This window comes from Gallus gallus, chromosome Z (genome assembly GCF_016699485.2).
Source record: "Gallus gallus isolate bGalGal1 chromosome Z, bGalGal1.mat.broiler.GRCg7b, whole genome shotgun sequence".
In the NCBI taxonomy this organism is placed as follows: Eukaryota; Metazoa; Chordata; class Aves; order Galliformes; family Phasianidae; genus Gallus; species Gallus gallus.
Genome location: NC_052572.1, coordinates 34,527,297 through 34,550,950, shown reverse-complemented (window position 1 = coordinate 34,550,950; position 23,654 = coordinate 34,527,297). Strand labels below are relative to the sequence as shown.

General features: G+C 37.8%; 1 protein-coding gene across 3 annotated transcripts in view; it reads left to right on the top strand.

Moving 5' to 3' along the window:
• MLLT3 (MLLT3, super elongation complex subunit) overlaps nucleotides 1-23,654 on the top strand; it is a 113,934-nt gene that overhangs the window by 44,680 nt on the left and 45,600 nt on the right. For 2 of the 3 annotated variants that reach the window (XM_004949130.5, XM_046905841.1), the window contains one exon: nucleotides 14,577-14,659. In XM_004949130.5, coding sequence (XP_004949187.1) covers nucleotides 14,577-14,659 — 83 coding nt within the window. Of the gene's footprint in view, nucleotides 1-14,576; nucleotides 14,660-18,417; nucleotides 18,562-23,654 lie in introns of all 3 variants that reach the window. The other variant, XM_424818.8, reaches the window with a different exon arrangement.

Below are 23,654 nucleotides of genomic sequence, written 5' to 3'. Positions count from 1 at the left end.
AATGCGTAGATGCCAAGGAAACTCCCACAAGTTGAATAAGCTACTAATCTCTGAAAGTTTCATTGTGATACATGTGGTACCTATTAGGCGCTCCTGTGGGAAAATGTTATTTTATTGAATGCAAAGAAAAAAACATCATTCACAAGGTGATCAGATTGCAATTGCTAGGTTGGTGCAGTTTTTACTGGAAGCAAAGAGTGGACAAATGGTGGATCAAATTCAGTGGGAAGAGATAAAGTTCAGATTGTAGTGTAAGTGATACATGAATGAATCTTCACCATCATGGCTGACTAGAGAAAAAAAAAAACGTTACTGCTCTCCTTGTGGAAAAGACTTTTTTTTAACTCAAATACGCCTTTGAAAGTCAGCTGGTTTCAGCCAAACTTAACAAGAGAGATGGAAACACTGAAGATACTATTTTTTTTTCCACATTTTGTTAAAATTGGTTCCTTGGGGAGGAGAGGACAGGCCCAAACCAGTGCCATCAGTGATGGACAGAACACAGAGTTTGGTGCTGGTATTTTCCATATGGGCCTTCCTCATGACCCATCAGCTGAAGTACACAATGGCATGTGCCAGTGCCCGCTCACAAATGTGGGAGGTTGACTGGTTGTCTTGCTAGGTGAGAAGCTGAAGGGAATCTCTGTAGAGGAGTCTTGGGAATAAGGTGAAGAAGCCCAAGGCACCTGGCTCCATATCCATTAAAAAAAATCTGGATGGAGTAGGTCTGCAGTTTTGAGAAAAAGCTTGTTTCTGTAATTCAGAGCAGTGTTTTGCTTCCTAATGATGTCAGCTAGCTGTAAGGGGGGTAAATGAGCCCCTTTTGCAGATGATGACAGCTCGCTTGTGTCCCATATTCATAATGTGTCAGTGTAACATCTGGAGGGAGGTGAATAAAGCAGAAACAGAAGGACAGTTACCGTCAAATAGAGAGCACAAGCATCAGAAGGTAGAAAGAGTTGTTAAGTCCATATGCAGAAGAGTTGCCTGCATGTGGAAAAGCTCTGGATTGGAAGTACTAAACAAAAATGACCTACATAAGTTTAAATGGTGTCAGATTCCAGTCATAACCTGAATCAGAATTATTTCCACTAGTATGGTACATCTTTAACTGTCTGACTCCACTAGTTTTGACTTTTAATTTTCTCAGTGAAAATGTGGTGGAAAAAGACCTCCCTATGTGCCTCCCAGGAGAAAACCATGAAATGAAACGACCTGTTCTTTGTTCAAAGCATTAAGGAACAAAAAAGTGTCCTATGCAACCGAACTACTTCACTTATTAAATTAATTGTTGCTAAGTAGAGGAGGTGGGAAACTAGCAAACCTTTTGCAGTATGTTCCCAAAGATCAATGTTTTTGGTTATTACCTCTGTTACAGAAGAGAATCAGAACCGAATTTTGTGTCTGTTCCCTGAACTACTGGCCACAGACTGGTATACCAGGAGTATTGAAAATGTTCGGTCTGGTGATAAAATAATTATTTCAAGTATTTAGAGAACCCTAAAGGAGATGGAAACTGAAAGTTACCTTCAGATTGGCAATGTAGATGTTAGTTTAGTGTCCTGGATGATTTGGACAAACAGTTTTGGAGTCCTGACATTTCCTGCATTATTGTGCCTGCTTTCTGAGGGTAAAATGGATTACTGTTCACTGAGGCATGGCAAAGGCTGCCTGAACGCCTGTGAGGAGTTGCAGCTGTATGTCTTAGGCTGCTCCTGCAATGAAGTGTAGCTAGCAGGAGTAGAATTATGAACACTTGTACATCTTTGTGCACTTCCCTGGGAAGAGTGTTAGCTGAGAGGTGAGAAAAGCAAATAAGAGAAAATAAATACAGATCACTATGCAAGTGTAAGGCAGTTGTTTTATTTTCTGTATCTCCATTTAAAATGATCCATTTAATTAACTGTGGTGAAACTGTATCCCAAAGTCTCTGTCAAATGCTTAGGCCACTGTCAGACAAAGACAGGATTTGGACAAAACGTCCTCTGAATACTGCAGAAGCTGTCAGTAAGGATACAAAAGTAAAATTTGTGTATTTCGGTAGTGATGATATTTACATTAGCATGTCAAAGGAGACCTGTTAGTTTAACCTAGCACATGCGTAATTTCTCCAAGCAAGGAATGGGATTGAATATAAGGACTTAACATAAGCTGATTTTTTTTTTTTTTTTAAGGTTCACAGGCAAACTGAAGATGATAAATTCAGAAATGTATTGGGCTTGAGGTGTCAAGAGGTTTTGAGTCAAATGGCATCTTATAAATAAAAAGATAAAGTCTCATCAGTACCAGCAACTCAGCTACCCAGAGAAATTATGCTAGGCTGTTGAAAAACAGACATATTAATTAACTGAAATAGCTAATCTTCCAGTTTACTGGATTCACATTGAGATTGCTTTGACTTTTCATGTTCATAAATAGATTATGGTAGTGACTGATAAGCACTTAAAATGGAATTACGGTTCTACATTGTGCCATTTTAGATTGTTGTATGTCTTTCTCTACACTGATTATGTTATTTCTTTGTTCAGTGTAGGAAGTTAAGTCACCTGGTTTTCTTTATAATGCTCACTTGGTGCTTAATCTGCTTTTCTTTTATCAAGATGTTTTCTTCCCTGTGTGCTGCCTGCCTTACAACTAGTCATTAATAAATGTAGTGAATAGCAGTCTCATGTTGAAAAGTAGCTCATTAAGAATTACAAAGTTCTAAGCTACCTACCTTTTTAATTAAAAGGGAAAAGGAATGTCTGTCCAATTCAAGTGTTCTGTATTATTTCATTGAAGATTTTTTTCTGTAGTACGTTTTATCTATGTACTTCTTCAGCCCTCCTCTTGATGTTTTTCTTGGTTCTGAAGTCTTCAAGTACAAGTAGGTGGTGCCATCACAATACTGCATTCAAGTTTTGGGCTTGTTTACCTGACTTCGCCATGTACACTGTGTTACTGGGCAGTGTACTTTCTGTGTGCACCTAGTTTCTCTAACCATAAAGTGAACAGCTCTACTATGCTTTTATTACTAGTGTATGAAATCCTTAAGCTTTACTACAACTATGAAGAAGCTTAAGAGTGTCTGGTGCTTAGAATTGTTTTTGAAAGAAAACTAAATCAGATACAGTCTGTCATTGTTCTTGCTCATAATTAAAGTAAAAGTTTTCCTGAAAAGGAAAGACACTGCTAATTTCTTCATTCTCTGGAGTCTACCCTGGAACGGAAGGAAGGTTTCATCTCTTACGCAATTCTAATAGAAATGTAAACAACTGGGTAGAATAAAGATGTTAATTTTCTACTCTCATGAGGACTATACTATGTCTTATGTGGACTGTGATACTTTTTACCATTTTACTACAATGTCATTAGTATGTATACATAAATATTCTCCAGCATGTACACTTTGGAGAATGAGTTATAAAAATGCTTGGTTGTTCTGTGTTTCCAACACTCTGTCCTTTTGTTGCTTTTTGTAGTCTTCCTCTTAATTATATTTAACTGGGACTTGCTTGGAGGACCTTGCTTGGAGTGAATTGTTATTGTACAGCGGAGATCTTAGTGTCTCATGACTTAAAACCAGTGGAAAGCCCATTTGTCTGTTCCCATGATTGACAACCATGGGACTGATTTGCTCTGTCTACTTCTGGTAGACTTGGTGTGTCTAAAGAGCGTTGAATGTCTATGTGAATTACCCTGGTGAACAGCTAGAAAAGCATCTTCAGTTTCTGAAGCACGACTGAACCTCTGCTAATAACAAAAATCTGTTTCTAAGAGCTGGAATGGAAATCTGTTGTTGGAACAATTCCCTTTCCTCACCCACCTCCAGTTCATTGTTCTCCTTCGAACTTGCAACCCTTTCAGGGCACACTGTGGAGCTTGTCATGGCAAGTGTTATTAGTTTTGTTTTAGGTTGTCCTGCTTCTATGTACTGAATCTTTGCAGCTCCAATGTTGTTATTGTGTTCTCTTTTTCATATTTTGGATTATGTGTATTGAAAATACAGCGTGAGCCTGTGCACTACTGACCCAGGCCCAGTGGAGTATGTCTTTCTGTCGATTGGGTGAAGGGTGTGCAGTGGTGGAGGGTCAACCCTCTGCCATGGACAAGAAGTGCCGGAAGTAGCAAAGGTTCTTCTATTCCCAAGAGGCCCATGGCCCTGTACTACTCCATGCAGTTCATCACTCTTACCCTTGTTGATCCTACTCAGTCTGTCCTTGACCAGCTTTTGGGATAAGTAGAGCTTTTCTGCCTTTCGCTGTTCCATCTACGTCTTAAATTTTCCTCACTTAAGGAAGTGCGTTTTAGCGACAAGTTCTGGCGCTTTCTCCTTTCATATGAACAGAGACAAGTTCTTAACTAGGTAACCTTGCTGATGGACAGCCCTCTGGTGGCTGCCATCCCTGTAACTTTATAGAGAAGCGTGTGGAATAGCCAGAAGACTCGTGCATAATTCTAAAGTGCTTCCCTTTACCTTTTTGTTTGTTAATTTAATAGCAGACTAAAATAAACACATACTGTGGTTAGGGGTACCCTTTAACATGGAGATAATCAGATGAGAATATAACCTAAGATCCATCTATTCCCACAATTTCCTGGAGCAATCATTCAATTGTTAGGTTAAAAATAAGTAAAACAGACTAAAGAACTCCTAGAATGAAAAATGCTAGATTTTGAAAACTGTTCTTGTGTGGTTAGGTATCATCAATTGAATCTACTATGGGAAAGCAAGCATGCTTTGGATAAATGAAGTCCAACAGGAGAATGCTTTGATATAGAAAATCTGTGAGCAGACACAGTGCAAATGTCTGAAAGAGTATCTCAAGCACTTATTTCTGTTTTATCTACTGTCTTCTAGTCGAAGAATTCCAAAAAGAATTATAAGAGTTAGTTAGAAAGCCTCCCCCTACAAGGACATGCTGAGAGGGCGGGGGCTCAACAGCCTGGAGGAGCAAAGGCTCCCATTGCACCCTATAGCAGCCTTTCAGTACCTGCTGGGAACCTACAGGAAAGCTGGGGAGAGGCATTTTGTAGGGGCGTGTAGTGACAGGACAAGGAAAAATGGCTTTCAACTGGAAGAGGGTAGATTTAGACTAGATATTAAGAAGAAATCCTTTACTGTGAGGGTGGTGAGACACTGGAACAGGTTGCCCAGTGAGGTTATGGATCCCCCTTCTCTGGAAGCATTTAAGGCTAGGCTGGATGGGGCTTTGAGCAAGCTGGTCTAGTGGGAGGTGTCCCTACTTATAGCAGGGGGGTTTGGAACTAAATGACCTTAAAGGTCCCTTCCAACTCGAACCATTCTGTGATTCTATGAAGTAGGGGAATTTTTTGTAAAGATTGAAGCAAATTACTGCCAGGAGTATGTAATTTTGCAGGTTTGAATTACCCTACTTCACACAATGAATCATAGTGTTCCCTTCATCAGAACTGAAGTGTAAATTCTTCTATTCCTCTGCAGTATTTTTGAGTCATGGCCTCAAATGAAATAATGTTGTGAGCTTACTTTTTTCTCGCATGTATGGCTGGTTTCGTGCACTTCAACTTTTGTTCAAGATGCTGAATTATTTGTTTTATTTCAAGGTGCTATTTAATCAGATAAAATACTTGAAGAAATGATTTGCCAAAAGAGTATCAAGGAAAGAAATACATTTTTCTGTGAGCAAAAGGAAATAATTGGAACTGAAGTGATAGAGTTCCCATTCACAAGGTTAAATGATGGATTGTGAGAAGAGTTAGAGTATCTTTCCTAAGCTATTTATCGTATTAACATTTTCTTTGTCTCTTTAGGCTTTGCTCAGTATTGGTTTGATGTGAGTGAGAGCTGAGAGTTCAGTACAAACCAGAATTCACTGTTTCCCTGTGCTGATTTCAGTATTAAAATGGCACACAATAATCTTTGTTGAAACTGTGAATACTTTTTGTTTTTCTCAGCCCTGGATTATTTGAAGTTCAGAATCACAGTTTAATTTAGTAAAAACATGTAAATTAAACAAGGCTTGGCTTGTTTTAAGGGATCAAAATTTTACTTGTCATTTTAGCACGTAATGTCTGGGGGAACAATTTCTCAAGTGGTCATTTTGCTATTCCAAACTGAGGGTCACTTAAAAAGAAGAACTGAAGAGCTATTGAAGAAATACAGGGACATGTAACTTCTTCTTGAAGTATTTTAAGTACCTGCTATTACAAGAACGTCCTAGTCAAATTCTGAAGTCGAGTTTGCTATTCAAATATATCAAGCCTTAGATTCCCAGAAGCTCTTTGAGTCTGTACAGCACGACCAAGTTCCTACTTAATAAGCTTGGAAGTAGAATGAAAACAAAAATCCATGTCATTTTCATTGGAAAGAGTGACAATAAGATCATTCAGTATTGAAAACAAATAACATTGTTTTATGCTTCACTAATGAATGATAGTAAGAGGATTCAAGATGAAAAACAATGCTTTGAAGAATGACGTACAACAGAAGTTCAGAGACTTTAGATTACTAAAAAAAAAAAAACCCTCTTAAACTTCTGAGGATTAGACTGAAATGTATTTATTGATACTGCTCATTGTTCTGTACACCTCAAATATCTTAATCCTCTACAGAGTTATACAAAATCTGCCTATTATGCAACTAAAGTATTCTTTAGTTTTCAGCTTTACAAATGCTTTCTTTTTTTCCGGCTTGTTTTGTAGTGACATTTTCTGTTTTAATGATGTATTCTTTGAAATGCTCTTAAAATAGTTTTGTAGAAGCAGAACATACTATAGATCGAGGACTGGAGCATAATTATTAACAAATCTAAACCTACTGTTGCCAGTGATTCTAAAAATGTGTGCCATTTCTGTCTAAATGCTGAAGCTAAATTTTGAAGTATTTGTAACAAAAATTATTTTCAGCACTTTGTTAGTATTTGTTAGAAAGCACTGCACAATCTCCAGATCTGTAGAACTGAAGCAGTTAAATGCCCCCAGAATGTTTTGACGGAATCGTTAGCAAAACTATGTACATTTAACCAATGCTTGCAACCTAACAATTGAATTATAAAAATGTCACTGACAGGAAAACTGGGAAGAATGCTGTACATACATCTTTTCTGAGAAACAACTGCAGGCTAGGGTTTACAGGGAAACTGAGGAGCATAGCTCCCATTCTAGACTAGATATTTATCTTTGCTGAAAGTCTGGTTTCATTAGTTCCAAAGGTGAGATTTTTCAGTTACTTGTGAACCGTAACAAAATTCAGAGGTTGAGATGGGGCTTCTAGATGCTTGATCTGTACTGGGTGCTCAAAGCTGAGCCAGCAGCCAGATTCCAGACTGCTCTTCTCCTTTAGAAAGACAGCTTTGGAGATAAGTCCAGAATTTCCATGCGAGAGTACAGTGGCTCTTTTGAAAAATAATGTGTGTGTTTTTTGTCTGTGCATGTGTAAACATGTTACACTGATAAGCAGCATTATTTCTGTACTTCTGTATTTCTGTAGCATGGTCTCTTAGAATTGTTTGACTTCAAGAATTCAGTAAAATCTGTGTTCCTCAATGTTTTTTTTGCCTTGCTTGCAGCCAGCTTAAATTTGCAGATGCTGTTATACTTAGAGAATCACTCCCTTCTCATATACCACTGAAGTGTATTTCCCCTCCTAATCAGAAATCTCCGACAGGAAATTTTTGTTTTTGAACTGGAAGATATTTTTACTCAATAATATATAAACAATCAAAAATTATATCAGTCTGTAGTCCTTCTCTTTTTTTTTTGTTTTGTTTACTCTTTTAAAGAAAAAGACCAATTTGCAAATGTAATTTTGTCTACTTTTTTTTCCCAGGCATTTTTGAAAACGGAGTTGAAAGAGTGCAGAACAAATGGCTTTAATGCCTAAGAAAGCAGTTTGCTTTCTTAGACAAATCCCTAGACAAAATCTATCAAATGTATATTTGGACAGCGTTGTCACTTTATTTTTGTTACTGTTTTACAGATTACCAGCAGATTAGTAATACAAATAGAGTCCCATGAATGTAGCGTTTTTTAAGGTGAGGATTTTTAAAGACCATTTGTTCACTTTATGCTGGAATTGGCCTAGAACAAAATCAATTACTAGGGATTAGACCACGTACTGCTTTGAAGATTTTCTGCTTTTAAGTTCTGATCTATACTTCTTCCCTTTTCCATTGTGAGCTATGTTCAGCATTTAAAAATTAATATCTTGTACTTTTTAAAGGCAGAGAAATAAAACTGAGTGTGCCGTAGTAGTCAGAGCATTACAACTTTTATTATTTCTTTTGAGGAAAATCTGAATTTTCTATGATCCTTCTTTACAACATACTCATCATTATGCTCATGCGGCAACCTATTTTCTTGTTACAGAATGTTCAATGACAAAATAATGTAGTTGTTGTCATAATTACCTGCATGCCAACAAATAAAACACGTGCATTGCCTACATGCAGCTCTTAAGCTGTGTTTATGCCCTGGGGTGTACTTTACATCATATTCATAGTAGGATGAATTGCACAGACTTGAAATCTCTGTGCTTACTGGTTATTTTTAGTTGAAAAGATTTGTTGGGTTCTTAGGCAAGAAATGTTGAGTGAAAGCCAGAGCAAACAGACACATTCATACAAACATAGTGTAAATAATTAATTATTTTAACCTCAGCTGTACGCTTCTATAGCTTTAAGTGCATATCATATTAATATGATATAGATGTTTGTTTACATTAGGATACCATACTTTATTTCCCCATCTGCTCATGGATGTTATTAACCAAATATATACAAAACACTATTTTTTTTGTTTTCCTTCTCTTAGACTCACTCTGCAATTGCTAAAGTAGCAATGAAATATGAACTAGCATTCATGATCTTGTACGCAGCTGCTCTGAACAGCATCAGAAAGGCTATCAAGTAAATGATACAAGCAACATTTTTAATGTTTTCTAGTACATTTGATATGAAGAAAGAATCATTGGGATTAATACTGAATACTTGAATGGCACGTAATTTGCTACTGATCTAAGTTAAAATGTTTTACAGTCTGTCTGCAGACTTCAAAATGCAATAAAGGTATATAGTGGATATTGTTTCTTTAAGTGTAAAATGCTCTTGCCACAGATAATCAGGTTGTGCTAACTCTGCTTTGCTGTTAGATACTAATTAACGTTATCTCAAACGCTCTTTTTTCTTGTGAGCAGAAACATGCAGCTTTCATGGTGCTGTGAAATCTCCAATCTGCATCTTATTTTGAATACCTTATTTCACCCACTTTGAAGAAATGTCCTTTGCTACTTAGCTTTTGCTGGAGACTGCTACAACAGCCTTCAAATTCAGCTCAGGAGCTGTTCCAACCATTCTAATTGATATTATTCAAAGTTAAAGGATGTGCTCAATATCATTCAAAACCTTACAGATGAAATAACTGACTTACTGATCAGTAAGATAACCTCAGAGAACTGAGAGATGCATTGGAAAATCCTTAGCCTCATCTTGCAGTTTGGCAGAGGTGTTTGACGTAAGTATTTGAATTCGGGGGTAATTTTGATAGCTCTGAAAATGAGTTCTCAGAAATGAAGGAAAGTTGAGGGAGCAGACAGATGGAAAAGGTTGAACTGTGAACCATCCCAGACATATCCATTAAGTTCTTTGTTTCCTAAAGGATTGCTGCATGCATGTGCATTGCAGAACCTAGGTCAGTAGTTTTGTGTACTTGACTCAAGAGGACAAGCTCTGCGCCATTTATAAAGGAGATTAAGTTGGAAAGCTCACAGGTGCCCAAGTATCTTTAGATGCCTGTAGTTGCTGTGACTTCTAAGATCAGTGTTCTTCCTGGTGGAAGTCCTGAAACGGGTGGGACCTGGGGATCTAATATGGCATTTGAAGGTCCCGTGGGTGATTTGTAGCTATCCAGTGTTGCTCTGTAATCTGTTGTGTAAGGTGGAGTTTCTTTAATCCACTTTTCTTTCCCATTTCAGCAAAACTGGTAAATACTATAGGAAGAAATAAGTTATGCAAGGATATACTGTTGAAATTCACACGAGATGAAACTTCAAAGAAGAGGTAGCTCTTGTCTGTCCTCTGTTAGTACAGTTCTCCTGTACATGTGGCAGAGAATAGATTCTTTCGCATGTGCAGCCTGCGTGCATCTAATTAGCTTGTGCAGCACTCTGAAGTGCTGAAGACACTTCAGGTGTCCCTCCTAATCTTAAACCATTCGTCAAAACACTTAGGGATTATCTTTTAAAGGGTATGTGCCGCAGGAAAAAAAAAAAACAACAAAAATTAGGACTACTTAGATATGCTGAATTTGCTGCTTCATCTTCTTAATTGTTTCTTGGGCACATGGACAGGTTGCATATATGCACTGGAAATTATTAAATTAAGTAACACCTATAAAGTCTTCAGAATTATTGGCAGCTTTGTATGTGGAAAGCTTCTGGTTGCTCCACTTTAGTCAGGGGAAGTAGGAAGCTCCGTGCTGTTTCAGACGTTGTCAGTTGTGTGCTCAAGGCATTATTTTTTTCTGCCTTTATGTGTGAAGAATCAGAATTAAGAGGGCAAATGCAGGCTTTTAAGCTGGCATTAATTCATCTTGCGTATTTAACTATGTAAAAACGTACCTTATTTTGACTGTTTTTGTTCAGAGTAGTTAAGAAACTCTATCTGCTGATCTTATAGCAGTGTTTAAAGGCCAGTGCTGAGCTAAGTAGTTGAGTGATACTTGGATATAGAAAAACACTGTTGGTTGTGACAGAAGATTTTCTGCTCCCTTTCTTCCTGTCTTGTGTGTCAGTTTGATCTCCATTGATGAAGATCATAGAGCCATAAAATTGTTGAACCTGGAAGGGATCTTTAAAGGTCGTCTAGACCAACTCCCTTTCAGTGAACAGGAACACCTATAGCTAGATCAGAGTGCACAGAGCCCCATCCAGCCTGACCTTGAATGTCTCCAACGATGGGATCTCCAACACATTTCTGGACAGCCCGTGCCAGTGCCTCACCACCTGCACTGTAAGAAAACTTTATGTTCAATCTAAATCTCCTCTCTTTCACTTTGAAAATATTTTCTCTGATGTCAACCACTGGCTACCATGGTTGACCCATAGACACTTGCTGTATAAAGTATTGCTCCCCAACCTTGTTAGGATTCACTTTTTTGTGAAATGGTAGGAATGTAGGCAATTCAGTATGTTGGATGGGAATCTTAATGTGATTGTAAATACAGTGCTGAAATCTCAATCTTAATTCTCTATGTAATGTTGCTTCAGTGTTCTACGTGTTTCATGAAAGACTCGTTAGCATAAGTTATTAAGCAAATTGGAACACTCTATTCCTGGCACGAGCTACCACTGAAACCACGCTCAACGTAGTAATTTTAGCTGGCTGTTGTTTGAACCTGTCTGGCAATTTGTTAGTATTAATGGCTGAGGTGTGCCCGAAGCTAGGGTACAACACATGCCATCTTTCTTGCCTCATTTTGTATGGAGTCAGAGCACTGGGGCCCACTAGCTGGTGTACCAAGGTAAAAGATTTTTCATAGAAATCACAGCCGAGTACCTAAAGCTGGCTTCTTATGTCAGGAGAGGTTTGGTACTGCAGCCTGCTTTCATTTGGAAATTAATGCTGTTCATTTGTGACACTTCCTTTAATGAGGATGATAATTAGCAGGAAAAGTTAATGAGACAGTGACCAATGTGAGCAAATTATAGGCAAGAATCTATAAAATACCCACAGGGCCCACTACATCTGTCCTGCGGGGTGCACAAAGTGGATGTGAATTGTAACAGTTATAATTATGCATGGCCCTGCCAGAAATGAACTTCTGTCTTTATTTACTGTTTCTGACCATATTTTTCATCAAGGAATAAACACAAAGTGTTTGACTGTTAGAGTGGCAAACAAATCTTCTCTTAAAGCTTTAAAACTAATGGTTATTACCACAATTTTGTTATTGTAATCTCTGGGCCTCAGTGCTGTTACTATTAAATACATCTTCATGTTTTGGTTTACAACTGTTCTTCAGGTGTCAGTTATGTCTGACACAGTATATGGGAATGTGTGCTTAAACATAATGCACATAATAAAGAAGCAAACTGAAGTAAACGGTTTAGTCCATTTATGTGAGCTGAAGACAAGGCATATTGCCCTGACAAGTAGGAGATACACATAATTTAGAACTTACAAACTCCTGCCCTGGCTTGCTGTAAATTTGTGCATCTCATTATGCTGACATTACCAGAAGAATTTAGTTGTAAAGTGCATTGAATGAGAGCTATGCGCTCACATCTATTTGTGAATAATGAGCGTAACAGGGAATAGTACCAGAACAGGTACTGAGATCGTATAGAGAAGAAATCCTTGTTAATAAAATTGTCTTGATAATGCTAATGTTGTTAGTGCAGTTTTCATTTTAAAATGCATACTGATACTTTTTGTGTGGTTTCTGGAAGGCATGTTTTGTTTAAAGAGCATTAGGCAACGTACTTCTGACTATTCCTAGAGTTTTTGAAGTGTTTTTAATACAGCTAGGACTGCAGCCGAGTGTATAAGTGGTCTTCTATCAGGGGAAACTAACTGACTATATAGTGTAGGTGAACACCTGAGATTTGCATGTTACTGTAAGTCAGTACCTGTGCAGTGGTGCACCTACACGCATATACGTATGCTTCCCCAGCATTTATTTTGAAATTGCATGAAAAATTGCTTCAGGGAATCTGGTCTATCTGCATTTAGCAAGTGCATTTACAAATACCTAAGATTAAAGCTTTCACTTATGGAAAAGATCCTGCATTCTGGCATAGTATCATGAACTCTGCATTCTTCTATGCAAGAGATGAAATGTGCTTGTTCTGTGAGCTGAACTCAAAGAAATTTGTCTTATTTTTCCCTTCACTTCTCCTGGCCCTTACAGTTCTCCTGAGATGAGACCGTATACCGGTGGCTGCTTCTCATTGCATTGCAGTGGTGATATTCTCAGAACTGCTTTCTCTGTGCAGGGACTAATTTTTCACTGGATCTGTAGTAATCTGTAGGGTCTTACGTATTACTGAGGCAGAACTGAAGTTGGACCACTTATCCAAACCAGATGGGGGCGAGGAAGGATTTATATGGTCAACCCTTGGCTGTCTTGGGCCACCTCCTCATTTTGTATGTGCCGTAGCTTCCAGGAGGATCTGCTCCCTGATCTTCCCAGGCACAGACACAAGGCTCACCAGCCTGTAGCTCCTTGGGTCTTCGTTTCTGCCCTTCATAAAAATGGGAGTGATATTTCCCTTTTTCTAGTCACAGGGTGCTTCACCTGACAGCCAAGATGTATCAAGTTTTTCTTCTTTTTCTTCCCCACTACAGTACTTTTCTGTTACTTTTTGCTCTGTATCTTCTGTGATACAGTTAGGTGAACCACCTCTCTTTTCCGCTCGCCAAACTGGTTGGTTGTTAGCTCCTAGCTAACTAACACATGCTGTTGCAGGAGCTCTGGTTGCCAACTATGATAGTTTTAAAACAAAGAAGAGTTTATGCCAGTGGGTCCTGATTCAGACTGCACAGACATGTTGCTTTTGCTAATATATATATTAAGAGTCTTCTGAATCTGAAGAAGTAGGAGGGCTACTGCCCTGGCTAAATGTTGTCAGCATATGTTATTATAATCCCTAACTATGCTTAGGTAGGGCTGCTGTATTTATGTTTTCAAATGCTGTTAAGCTCTCATAAGGAAAGACATCATTATGAAGCAATATTTCTTTGAGATTCTAAGATAAAATGCTTAATTTATAACTCAGAAGCTTTTTCTGTCTGACTCCACTTCTCAGTTTTTACCTGTTATCTAAATATTTTCTTCAAAATCTTTTAAAATCTCACAGGTCCTCTTGTCCTTCCAAGAGCGACAAAATAAGTTCTGTTTGCTGGGTTTTTTTTTTGTTTGTTTGTTTGTTTTTAAGAGAACTGTGTTGAAAACAAGTCAGGAAAAGATTATTCTTCCTTTGCTTTTTTTTTTTTTTTGATGCTTCTCCCTTTCCATTGATTATCTGGAGAAAACTGAGTAGCCTTAGACAGCTGCAGCAGGTTAGCAAGGACTTGGAGTCTCCCTTATTCTTGAATTCCCTGTGTGGGGTTAGTGCCAGCAAAACAGGAGGGGAATGGTGAGGTAGCAGGAAAAGCTTATGTTAATTTACTTTGTGATTAACTGAGCTTGCATTTCCTTAGAAGGCTGATGTCCCAGTAGTACTCTGGAGAATGTGTTGGCAGTTTTCTTCCTGGATTTTTTTTTCTGAGAGGCTTTGTGGTAGCTGGTATTAAGTACGCTTCTGCAGTTACAGTGTCGTCATATCGAGTGGGTCCACCAGGTGTTGATATCTTTTGGCTCTTGTGTTTAAAGAGACTGAAGGAACTGAAAAACATCTGTGTATGTATACAGACTGCTCTCTCTAAACTGTAGGTTGTGTATTGGCAGGAGGAATTTGCTTGCAAAATTCATGCTGATATATGCAAAAATATGTCCTACTGTGTGTATGTGTGTAATTTTGTAATGGTGCTTTCATGAAAGTGTTGCTGCAGATTATTTGTTTACGTATTCTGTTTTTAAACATTTTCTGTTAAATACAGGCTTTTTCTCTGTTTCAGTGTGCAAGGATCCACCCTACAAAGTTGAAGAATCTGGTTATGCTGGTTTCATTTTGCCAATTGAGGTTTACTTCAAAAATAAGGTATGGAATTGCTTATTTGTTCATTTAAAGGCTTAAAAGAAAACCCAGCAACAACAAAACAACCAAGGAGAGAAGTAAAACTCAAGCAAACGAATACACATCTTCAAATATACATATTTTAATTCATAAATACTGAATATAGGCTTTAAGATATATTTCAAAGTGCTGTTCCATAATTCACAGTCACTGTAACTTTTATACATGTCTAACTGTATTTAGTAGATAACTCTCTGAAGTTAGGATCACTTGATAAAGTACAGAAGCGGAATTATTCAGTAATTAGAATAATAACTACTCCTACTAAGAAGTAGACAGGCTTTAAATACTGCTTCAGGAAGCTTGAGAGCCACTTAAAAAACCTGAAGAGAGGAAGCTGATCTTGATCATGTTGAATTCAAAATGAACCCATTGTTCTATTTTAAATATTGCTGATCTTTATGATTTGTTCATTTTTGGTCTTTCATGAAGAGTCTTTTTTTATATTGCAACCTGAGTCTGAAAAAAAAACCAAACACGTTATTTTAGAGTGAAGGTGAACATTGGTTCTACTCAACACTACTGGGGCATAGTTTAGAAACAAAGCTAGTGCCATTCTAAAACATTTGCATTATTGTGATATCTCAGATGTAGTGTGAAAGTAAATACTGCACTTACCTTACAGTCTCTCAGATAGTAAATAGAGAGATTTCCTTTAATGTACCTAGTAGGTTCTGTATTGCAAATAAATAACTTGTTTGGAGAAAAAGAACTGGACTTCAGTAGAATTAAAGAAGCTCTAACTATTTTGTGGATTTAATGCACAGAATTTTAATAATTTCAATACTTTGGATTCCTTCTGTGCTTTGAAAAGTGGACCTGTTATTTTACTTCATGCATGCTTCAAAGATACTTGGATAGGTATTTTTATAATTCCAAGATGTAATATAACATTGTTCTAATGAAGTCAGTATTTCACCTTCCTTAAAATGCCAACTGCTTTATGAAAAGCCTAAAAACAAATGAAAATGGGTAATAAGTCTTCTGCTGGAAATGTGCACACTTAAAATTCAGTTTAGAGCACAACTTGATTAGCTCTGTTTGCCTTCACGAAGATCTTCCATTATTCTTCTGCCTTTCACAGAAACTCTGTTAAAGTGTGAGGTGTAGATAATTCTACTGAGGCACTTTCTAAGTAGTGGATTTGGAAGTTAATTCTGAAATGTTCCCTGTATCAATCTGTGAGGAAAAGGGCTCAGTCTACCCCGTTTGCTGCTGGAAAGGGAAAAAGAACTGCTTCATTGAGTTGGCTGGCTTTTTTGGCATGCTTTTTAACTCCTCTGTTAAGAGGTCATCCCATAACCAGGCAGGCCCATAACGAAGTCAGAATTCTGACAGTGATTCATTGAAGCATCCCTACAGAAGGCTTCCCCCCCGACATTTCTTTTTCTGTTTTCCAATCAGAGTTTTGGATGCCTTTGACAGTGGAGACCTACAAGTCTCAGGAGTTTTCCAGCAGGAGTTGTGGTTTAGACTGTAATCAAGAGGGCATCAGTGATTCCAACTCACCTCACCCTCAAGCAGCATGTGGAATTAGGAAGTTTGCAGACATCCCCCACCCCTACTTTGGTGTTACAGAATACAACGAGCAGCAGTTGGACTGTGAGTCAGCTAGCTCTTCACACAGCTGCAGTATCATGCCCTTTCCTGGGCTCGGTGCAATATGATGGAGAAGTGGCACAAAAGTTGAGCTGGCATTCCTGAGGCAAATTAATGCTTTCTCCTGGTTCAGTTACTCTTCCTCCTCTAAGCCACTTCACAGGTATTCCAGTACAGACAAAGAGGAGCTAGAAGGAGGAAGAGGAGACAGACCATCATCACTTATTCAAGGTAGATAACCTTTCCATTTCTAGTTCAGAAAGAACCCTAATGAAGAGAGAAGGCAGAGGTACAGGATGCCATTTGGATAATGGAGGATGCCCCTCTTCCCGGGACAAAGTAGAAATTGGTAGAAAATCTAATAGTCCTTTTAACTTGACAAAAAATGTTCCATGTTAAAAGATAATAACAAACATCCCGTGCCACAAACTTAATAGCCCTCGAGGTATAGTTGTTAGCCACTGAGACAAATTCCTTGGAAGAAGGCTTTAGGTTGAAAGATTCCTATTCTGGAAATTACAGTCAGTTTAGGATAAGACTCAGAAACTGCAGTATATCCTGCTTTCACTGTAAGGACTTCACTGTTTTGAATTAATGGCAGTGGTACAGGGAGTGGTATATTTAGTGAAAGTCTGCTTTGAAATTACTACTTAAGTTCATCAAACTTTCTACAGATTTCTTTAAAAACTCCAGTTTATGATTTTTTTTTATAACTTTTATGAGAAAGCTGCCAATACTGATTGCCTATAGCAATGTCACAGTTTTCTGTGGTGCAGTCTTCCTTTTTTCTGCAAAGAAATCGTGTTCATCTTTTAATAAGAAATATCTTCATCCATGATTGCCTTTGAATACTGTCTGTGAAGAAAATGGTCTGTATAAGGCAACTACTCTTTTCAGCCATCAAAAAATAAGCTATTGCAAGCTTTTCATCTCAGCTCCCTTGTTGTTGTCTTTGTTCCATGTTTAGAAACAAGATGCTGAGAATATCCCTACACCATATTTGAAAACCTGAGACTTTCATTCTTTCTGTTCTTCATATCCCTTATATCCTGAATCAAAACTGAACATTTTAATGTGATTTTTTTTTTTTGAGCAATAGGGATGTCTGTTACTGAACAAAACACAGATAAGATGCATTGTTGTTTATATGCTGAAATTTTGCTGCATCTCTTCCTCCTCCTCCATTGTGGTTCCCCATTTTTGCTAGAGTAGAGAATTTGCCCTTTTACTTGTGTTCTGCCTTAAGACTGTCATTGGTTTGGTTCCTTCTTTGTCACATCTGGACCTTTGGAGAAAGGGCTACTTGATATTGCTTTAGAAGAGCACTTAAGTTTTATACAACATCTAGAACGCATCTGTGTAAATGTGTTACACAAAACATACTTAACATCTTTTCTGTGGTATTAGCAATTGAAATTTATATGGTCACAGTAGTGTCCTTTTCCAGCTGAGGATTTCTCAGAATAGCAGAGCACTGATTCTGTCCAAGATAAATTTGCCTTTCCTGTTCTTTTTCTCTCCATATTGGTACAGGGAACATTTGTCTTTTTTTTCATTATAGTGGCAAATAATTTTAAATGCTTGGAAGCTGTGGTGGAATACTTGAAGTCTTGCTGCCCAATTTGGTTCAAGGAAATGAAGTTCCATTAATAAATACACAGACAGCATACTTAGGAGTCAACTATAATTTGCTGCAGCAGATTCAGTCTTACCCTTATTTACAACTTCTTTGAATTTGTGGAGGAAATTGTATCCAAGGATTTACTGCAGCGTCTTCTCTATTAGCTACAACTCAGAAACGATTGTGTTGGTGACTGAGTTACCTTGTGTCAGCTGAATCATGATATTTGGCTTTGTGTGTGTCTTTAGCCTATTCCAGACATCACCTTCAAATAAGCCTTGTCAGGACAGCTTGAAGTTCATGCATTTTCCCATGTATTATGATGTGCTGGTAGGACCTTCTCTAATTTACTGTAGCCCAGCTGACGCTTGGTAAATTCTATCATGTATCTCAGAACACAGAGAATGGTTAAAAATAATGTAATTTTAATTTACAGACTGATGCAGCCCTTTTTTTTAGTTTTGGCGTTAGACCTTTTTATCTGGTTATTTTCAACCCTCAGGAAGAACCTAAGAAAGTTCGATTTGACTATGACTTATTCCTGCATCTTGAAGGCCACCCACCTGTAAATCACCTCCGCTGTGAAAAGCTCACATTCAACAACCCGACAGAGGAATTCAGAAGAAAGCTGCTAAAGGCAGGAGGGGTGAGTCCTGCACCCATGTCAAAAGCAGTTACACGGATGTTGCTGCTCATTGCTGGTGCATGATTACTGTAATAAAGGTTGACTGGGCAGTGAAACTAAGTGAAGTGTTCTTGTGATTAATGTAGTAGATCCCTCTTAACAATGAAATGATTCATGTTTACTTCTAAGAAAGCAGAACTTAGGCCTTGTACATGAAACATTACTTGCTTGCCACTCCAGAGATGAAGTATGGGCGAGCTGTTGTGATGAGTTATGCAAAAGGAACATAAAATGTCTCTCTTCTAAAGGTAGATGGTTCTACATAATGCAAAATGAATTCAGTAGTAGAAGAGCAAGTTAGAAAGTAATTATGAATAAACACACTGGAATTTATATAATGTATGAATACTCTGAACCAGAAAATTTACCAGGACTTCTTCACATATTTGTAGAATTAATGGGTACAAAAAATCCCAAAGTAAGTTAGTCTTTTTATAAGGTGTAGAGGGTTAGAACATCAGGAATATACTTACATTTTGTCTGTTGGTGGAAATCACTCTACTGTATTTCACACTATAGTGGAGTCACACATTGACTGGAACAGCAGTCCTTGGTCTGCTGGGGTTCAAGTGTGGCTGCTCAGGGCTTCTTCACCCAGCTGGGGCATGAAACCCCACAGGCTGGGGCCTTGGCTTCGTGGCCAGGCAGTTCTATTGGTCAAAAGGCTTCTCATCTCCAGCATGAGCCTCTTGTGTCTCAGCTTGTGTTTCTGCCTCTCACCTTCCCACCTCACACTGTGTGTAGAGCTTGGCTGCCGCTCCTCCATTCCCTGGTGCTGGGGCTGCTGCTGGGTGTCCTTGAAGCCTCCCCTTCTCGTGGCTGAACCAGTCTTGCTCCACAGCCTTGTCTCACACGGCAAAGCCCCTAGCCCCTGCCGTCACTGGCTCTAGTGCCATGTCATGGTCCAGCAACTCCAGGCACTGCTACATAGGTGCTCAGTTGGCTCCTGCTCAGCTGAATGCCACCAGTGCCCCAGCTTCTTTTACAGGACTAAGGGGGCTGCAGGTCTTGGAATTTGTCCTGATGGTGTTTCATGAAAATTCTGTTAATCTGTTCCTCCAGCCTGTCTGGGTCCCTCTTGGTTGCCGTCCTGCTCTTGAGTGTCATTTGTTTCACTTCCTCAGTAGGCTGGTAAGAAAAGCAAACCAATGCTTTGTGTGTCTACATTAGGCCAATATCTATACTTTTGACCAGTCGTAAGTAACAAAAATGGTTAGCTTTATCTGGTACAGTTGTATAAAAGTAGGTTCAGGGGTTGGTGACAAGGGGGAGCTGGTTTGTGAATAATCTTTTTGAAGAGTATCTGTGGGGAAAAAAAGCAAAAAATAAATAGCAGGCATAGTCTGAAAGACCTTGCTATCTTCCTGGAGAAGAGAACTGTTACAACTATAGTGGTATTGAAATAGAAGCGTGAGCTGTGTTTTGTGTTTGCATTTATTAGGTGCAAGAGGGTATCCATGTCTGGACAGTGTATTGGCTTTTTAGTGTGTTTCCAAATAAAACATCAAGATTGTATTCTGGAAAACTTCATGAGCAGCTGCTTTAATATTAATCATATCAGGTCAGTTGTTAATAAACAAGTTTTACCCACAAGTGTAATAAATCTAAATGTATGCTGGTAGGAACTTAGGAACTTGGGGAGGGTGGAACGAGTAAAGAGAAAGAAAGAAGAAAAAACATTAAACGACCTTTCATTATTCATTTTCTGCACCTTCTATTTTTAGGTTTCATGAATTAATAAAAGCAAAAATACTACTTCATTGTAAACAGTGAAATATGGGATGTTTTAATGAAATTGTTTCCTTGAATGTTCACATCATTGTCTTTTGTCTTCTGGAGGAAGCAAACTGCGTGGTTTTTTTTTTTCCTTTTCTTTTTTCATATTATTTCCCATTTTCCTTCCATAAATGAGTCCCTTTTTCTTGAGACTGTCAGTCTTCTGTGCTTCCCTCTCTAGGTTTTCCAATGTAGGGATATGTCCAGCCAACTCAGGAGAGATGATCTATTAACTTTCTCTCAATGTTAAAAGTCTCTATGAAGGGCTCTTAAATCACCCAATGTTGAAAGGCCCATAATACTTCTGTTAAATTGAAATACTGATCATCATTTTTCTTTGGCTTTTGTTGATGTTCTGGAAAGCTGGTTCTCACTTCCAAGTGTAGTTAAAATAGACCAGTGAATTAATCCACAAAACACTAACTTAGATGTAACTGCAACATGTTAGACTAAGGACACTTACGGTAAAACAAAGTACAAGAGGTGGGTTTTGCATTTACTGAAGTCAGTAATTAATAATTCTAGTCACTGAATTTCTTTGGCAACAAGTCAGACAAAATCAAATTCATATTCTTCAAAATGAATTAGGTACCGTATTAATGTAAAATGTTGAGTGGTAGCTTTAGAAAGAGCACTTGAAGGTGGAGGACGTTGTTGCTATGCTTATAAGTCATAGTGTAAACTGCTTTATTTCTGTGCACTTCACGTTGCACCTCTCATTAGTTGCTTTCCAAGGAATAGTCATGGGACATGTAGTTCAACTGGAGTAAACTACTAAACATGATATTTCTCATTTTCATAAACTTACTTATGTAGCAAGCACTACGTCCTTCCCCAGGGAACAGTGCAGGCTTTATTGTAAAATAGTAAGCAACTGTCACATTCTTCATACGTAAGCCAAGGCATATGCTTGAAGGAAGTAGAGCTTAGGAAAACAGCTGCAGTTTGAATTTACAACTGGAAGTATTTGGCTTCATTCAGTAGACGAACCCAGACTTTCTTTGAGATGTTCATGCTTTCTTATTCAGAACAGACTTGTCTATCTCTTGCTCTGGAGTTTTCTTGAGCTGACTCTTGAAGGTTCATGTCTTTTGCTCTTCAGTCAGGCCATGTCTCAAATGCAAACTAGTAAGAGGTAGAAAAGCATTTGCTCTAGCAGCTATCTTTCAGACTAATAACCTGTTTTTTTTTAAAGGAAAAAGTATAAAACTGCAGACACATTGCCAGTGTCGTCTTATGATTCCCTTCCCCGCCTTCTCCATATGTATCCCCTTCCACACGCCTAGAGGTCTGACTGGTTCTCCTACAGTTGACTGGGAGTGTAAGAGTAACATTTAGATATTACAGGCAATTAAACAAGTAAGAAAACAAATTTAGTATAGCTTTGTAATGCTTCTATGTCACTTCAGCTAAGGCAAACAATACATTTTGAGTAGTGCCAGTCATTAAGTTTAACTCTGTGGAATATTTCTATCTTAATGTTACATTTGCTATCATGAAAACTGAAGCACGAAAGTACCCTCAGTCTTCAATCATAGGAGGTCACCAAACTGCTGATTTTTCTCTTCCAATATAAGAAATGTTTTTTGACTCTTACAGAGAGAATGATTTGATTTGGCTTTAAAGACACTATTCCTGTGGTCAGGCAGGTAAATATAAACCTTTGGTTCTCTCTTACTAAGCCCCTGTCCAAGTCCTTTACCAAGCTCTTCAGAAATATTTATTTCTGCTATTAACCTACTGTTAGCTGACCTTACTTTTGTAAATATAAACAAATATTTATGGAGAAAAGAGTACACTGAGTAAATTCTGTCAAAATATTCTGTGTAATTATTTATAATCTGTCTCTTTTTGCATATATTCTAAATGATATTTCTTTTAGGAAGTGTTAACATTTTCACAACAAACTTGAGAATTTTTTCCTCTGCTTCCACAGTGTAGTACGTAATGATGAGAAACTAATATGTATGTGAACATGACTAATTTAAATTAGCAGCAGATATCACAGTCTAACCTGTTTGAAATCCTAGAAGACATATTATGTACAAGTGATGGCTTTGGTGGTTATTTGACTTTTTCACCAAGCAAATCCTCAAGCTACTAGTGGTGACAGAATTCTGTATGTGCAGTCTCTTACAGAGCTCTTGCTCTAGATACTGTGCAAAATTATACATGACTAAGTACAGCAGGATTGAAGTTTCCATCAATTAAATGCCATGAAGCATTGATCATTATATAGCCTTTCATTCCTAGATAAGTCAATTACCATTTCTGCTCAGTTTCAGCCTTTAAAGCCTGGAAATCTAAGAGGAAAGAGGTAGCTTTGCTATTCCTCTGAATGAATATGGGTAGAGAGATGATACTAACAGGGAAGTTATACTCAGCTAATGATAACCTCCAGTATTAAGCAGATTTTGTATGTTGAAGCCCACTAAACCTGTTTATAAACAAAGTGTGACTTAATGATACATTTAATGTTATCAGTGCTCATTCTATTACTATTTTGGATTGCACATCTTTCGTTTTCAGAAAAAAAAAAAGAAAATGCTACCTAATCTTCTTATTCAGATAGTATAAACTAATTAATTTTGAAGATACTGAATAATATTTAAATTAGATTTTGTTTCTGAAAAGCTTAGGCTTGATCTAGCATCACTTGCTTCAGTGTGATGCAGTTTTTGAATCTTGCAGGAAAAGGTAGTGTCGATTCAAGTTAAGACAGCAGTTTAATGTTCTTTTATCTCTCTGCTGCAAATAATGTTTGTACTGTGAAATGATCTTGCCTTTTTGGTAGGAGAATCAAAATCAGTCATTTACTCCTCCAATAGTACTATGCAGACAACATTTCAGGCTTAGATTTCCTTTCATAAAAGAGAAAGTCGTAACATTACTGCAAACTTACACAGTTAGTGATGATATAGTTTGACGTTTCAGACTCAGAGCGTGCAGAAAGAGGTTGTGTTTAGAGTAGCAGTCATTCTTTTTAGCAGCAAAGGTGTTGCTATTATCTGTTTTCTTTAAAATGATTTTGGAAATACAAGTGGCTGTGCTCCTTCATCAAGGTAAGTCTCCTTAAAGACAGTTGGTCTATTAGTGAGCTAGGAAGGAGGAAAAACATTGAGGGGGTGGAGTTTTTAGGAAAAAAAAAAAACTATCAGAGTAGAAATTTTGGTTTTAAGATAAAAGAAGCACTGCTTTCTGTTTTATTTCTGAGATTTTATTTCTGAGATGTATTTGAGAAATACATTTCCAGTTGCTTCATAAACCTACGTAATTCA